We start from the raw sequence: 4,019 nt of genomic DNA, 5'->3' as shown, positions 1-4,019 counted from the left end.
ATATATATATGTTATATAATATACAAAATTTATTTAAAAAATTGTTTTTTTATAACGTATGTTAATTTTTTACTTTGACATGTTTTGTATTCAAAAAGCAACGTATGTCATTGGAAAAAAAATAAGGAAAAAATAGAAAAAACGCAGCTAAAAGGAACGGACCCAAAACAGAGATTATGAAGGGAAGGAAAAATTACGTAAACGTAAATATATAAATAAAATTATATTTATATCTACAATTTATGAATGTAGCAAGACTTATTCCGTATCAATTTTTTGGTTTAGCACGGATTCGCACCACATTAAATTTCGACACTACGACTTTATCAACAGTGTGATAAATGTGATACATAAGTTTTACATAATTCTGCCACTAGTATATAGGGGTTTTCGAGCGTCACACGAAAAAGACCAGAATAGTTCTCAGGTTTCTCTCTACTTTCAATGACGTCATGCCATTTCGCTGAAGCTTCAAAAGTTCTGTCAAAAGTGTTGTTTACGTTTACGTGTTCTGTGATTAACACAAATACAATACGCTAGGCGTGAATTTATTTTGCATAATTATATATAATTTAAGGTTGCATAAATTAATAGATTCATTATAATTGTTTCGGAAACATGGTATAAGAGATTAAAACGTTTGAAATTATTTAACCCTAGGTATATTTTGTAATAGCTAAATATTGTATGTCAAATTAAATAAAATGAGCTCGTGCAGCGTGATTACGTCTGATTTTATAAATGTATCAATCACAAACTCTGGTCAGGAGTCGTGTTGTGTGGAACGTCGATTTCAAAAGGGTATAACCATCCATGAATTTAAGGTAAAGCACTTTCTAAAATTATCTTTTGTATAGAAATTTATAAAACAAAATTATAGGGCAAATTGGAGCTTCTTACTGGTGGTAACCCAGCTACAATGACCGTTGAAGTTTATGACAAGAATGACAAGCTCGTTTGTAGATTGGAGGAAGAACAGCGCCTATTGGGGTCGTATCCAATAGACGATGGAATGAGGATACATGTAAATATACAAATACTACAACATGATATAGAAACTATAATATGAGAGCTTATGTCTTACTGAAACTACTTCAAATGTTTGTAAGCACACAATTGTAAAATTGCAAATGAAATGTAAGAAAATTACAGGTTATTGATAATTTCTCATGCACCACAGAAGATTTAAATCATGTGAAAAAGTTTGAGATATCTGAGGAAGAGTATGCCAAAAAGACAGGTCAGACTATCATATTTATATCAAATTGAATGATGAATAAAATATATTTTATTTATGCTTGAATAGACACTGTTAAGGCATTCCTAGAAAGAAATAAATTGGGAAAGTACAATGAGGAAGATATGAAAAAAAGAGCAGAAGAGAAGAAACTGGAGGAAGAAGCAGAGGAACGCTTAGCTAGTTTGTGCAAAGTTGGCGACCGTTGTGAAGTATCTGTTGCAAATCAACCAAGGCGAAGAGCTACTATCTTATATGTTGGTCAGAATCTTAATATATTTGTAAATCATTTTTACTTAAAAAAAAAGTATTTGTTTTTTTATATAAATATTATTTTAATATATAAATGTTATAGGTAAAACTGAATTTAAAGAAGGCTGGTGGATTGGTGTTAAATATGATGAGCCTCTTGGTAAGAATGATGGGAGGTAAATATATTTAATTCCATTTTATTACAATACTTGAATACCTTTCTTCCTTTCTTATGCTGACTGTATTGTTAATAGTGTCGGTGGGAAAAGATATTTCGAATGTGCTCTAAAATATGGAGGATTTGTAAAACCAGCGCACATAAAAGTTGGAAATTTTCCAGAAGAGGACTTCAACCTGGACGAAGAACTATAAAACGCTATAATTGTTTTACTTTATATTTTCTCTATTATCTTTTTTCTATTAGCAATTTGAAAACTCAAAATAGTGCTTTGTATAAAATAGTTTTTAAATTAAATATAGCTTACATAAATTAAAATTTTGTATTTTTTAATGATGTTTTATCGTGTCTGATTTCCAGCCAATGAGATAGATGTTCCTTTGACCTGAAAATATAAGTAACATAGAACAGTGCTAAAACAATAATTACCGAATAATATTAGTAGATAATTATCACATAATAATGATATATAATTATTAAATAATGGATGTATGTTGTATAATGTGTATTCATAGTCTCATTTTTATATGTTTTTATGATTTTATCGATTTTGTAATCGCACGAATGCTATTTATTAAATATAATGGCGAATATTAATTCTGATATTGTTTAAACAAATTAAAGCATTTGGAAATTATTTAGCTTTTCAATCCTATGGACATAATACAGTATTATATAATAATAATTTAGTTATAATTATCTAGCTATGTTGAGAAACTGGAACTCTTTGTTGGGTAGTATTTATAGTCGGGTAATTAATCAATTTGTGATCGTAAAATCACAATTTTTAATTACTTTTTCTTGTATTTCCCGAAGCCCTATTTTATAACTTAATAATGTCGATATCGATATATGTTGTTAAGCAGTTTTTTTACCATATAAAATATCTGCACAACGACACTGTAACGATATCAACAATTATATTATAGAATAATATATATAATGAAACATAAAATTTTTATGTACAAATTTATATTATATATATAACGCATTATATAATTTAAAGAAATTAAAGATAAATTTGAATTATTATGCTTCTCGCATATAGAATTATTGTAAAATATTTGTTTACGTGAATATTTATTAAGAAAGTAGTTAGACCCAGTTAGACCCCAAAACTATGCGAGTCAAAGACAGACTCAAACATAACTCTAAATTTAAAACAATATATATTGTTATATAAAATCTAAGAATAAAAAAACAATGTATTTTATATACTTACAACATTAAATCATGATGAAATAAGTTAATTTAAGAAAAGAAGGAAATTTACGTATCACATATATAGTACATAAGAGAAATTAGATCGTGGCAACATCGTATTTTTACGAATAGACGAACAGACCAAATAGACAGGCGCAAGCTGTCAAAATATTTAGATAAGAGATAAAAATGTTCGCACAATTACGATATAAAGGAAAATTTATTAAAAGTAATGTTTTAATAAAAAAAGAAAAATGCAAAGCGGCTCTTGCGAAGAAACGACAAGAATGGCGTAACCTGACTCATGATGATAAACGAATAAAGAAAGGTCAGACACGAATCTATTATCCTATTTATAATTTACTTTTTATTACCATTACTATTTCACTCTCTCTTTAAAGTTTCTAAAAATAATTTATATTATTTATACCAAAGTCTCCCCGATAACAAAATCATCGCTATAGAGGTGTATAAGCATTTTCAACTGTTGATACTCATTAAAAGTGCGACGTTGCCATATCTACTAGACTTCGTCAATTCTCGAGAGAATGTATAAAATCAAGATTTTTTATTGATTCAAACTTTATAGCGTTTTCTCTTGGCTGCACCAGTGCAACACTCAGATAGTAGATCTGTTTCTTTATTGCTGAACTTTTGCACCAGTTCATCGTTTTTCCTTTTCCCTTCTCCTGGAGAGAAAACGATCAAGAAGCGGCATGGCCGCTCTCAGAGGCTTCTCTCTGTAAATATAGAAAATTCGGCGAAGTTTGATCGATTATATCTCAGGAACGATGATAAATCATCGGATGATAAATCGAGCTCAAATTTAACAAGCATATGTATTAATACCTAAATTATATTACTTGAGACGAAAGTTTCAAGACATTCTTGAATAATTGTGCTAGGGTCTAACTACCTTAACTATAATTAGACCTCGAAATAATTGAAACAAATAATTGTAACGAAACAATGGCATATAATAACTAGAGACCCTCTAATAATAACTATAGCATAGCATACATTTCTGTGGTAATGAGAGTTAAGCGGGGAGCACAGACTTTTGCATAACGCATAAAGCATGTGCACAAGGAATTTGATTGGTCCATTGACTCATGCATAAGAAAATGGACCAATGAAATTCCTTATGCA

General features: G+C 29.2%; 1 protein-coding gene across 1 annotated transcript; it reads left to right on the top strand.

Moving 5' to 3' along the window:
• The first annotated feature begins 680 nt into the window (after positions 1 to 680).
• On the top strand, positions 681 to 2,016 carry TBCB (tubulin-binding cofactor B). The gene is made up of 6 exons (XM_018550129.1): positions 681 to 824; positions 881 to 1,024; positions 1,153 to 1,240; positions 1,307 to 1,498; positions 1,593 to 1,665; positions 1,744 to 2,016. The coding sequence occupies exons 1-6, from the start codon at positions 705 to 707 to the stop codon at positions 1,859 to 1,861; spliced, it is 735 nt and encodes a 244-aa protein (XP_018405631.1). The 5' UTR covers positions 681 to 704; the 3' UTR covers positions 1,862 to 2,016.
• The last annotated feature ends 2,003 nt before the right edge of the window (positions 2,017 to 4,019 follow it).

The sequence above is a fragment of the Cyphomyrmex costatus genome, unplaced genomic scaffold (assembly GCF_001594065.2).
Source record: "Cyphomyrmex costatus isolate MS0001 unplaced genomic scaffold, Ccosl1.0 scaffold123, whole genome shotgun sequence".
NCBI classification, from domain to species: Eukaryota; Metazoa; Arthropoda; class Insecta; order Hymenoptera; family Formicidae; genus Cyphomyrmex; species Cyphomyrmex costatus.
The sequence above is the reverse complement of the archived record's forward strand: the minus strand, read 5'-3'. Positions and strand labels throughout refer to the sequence as shown.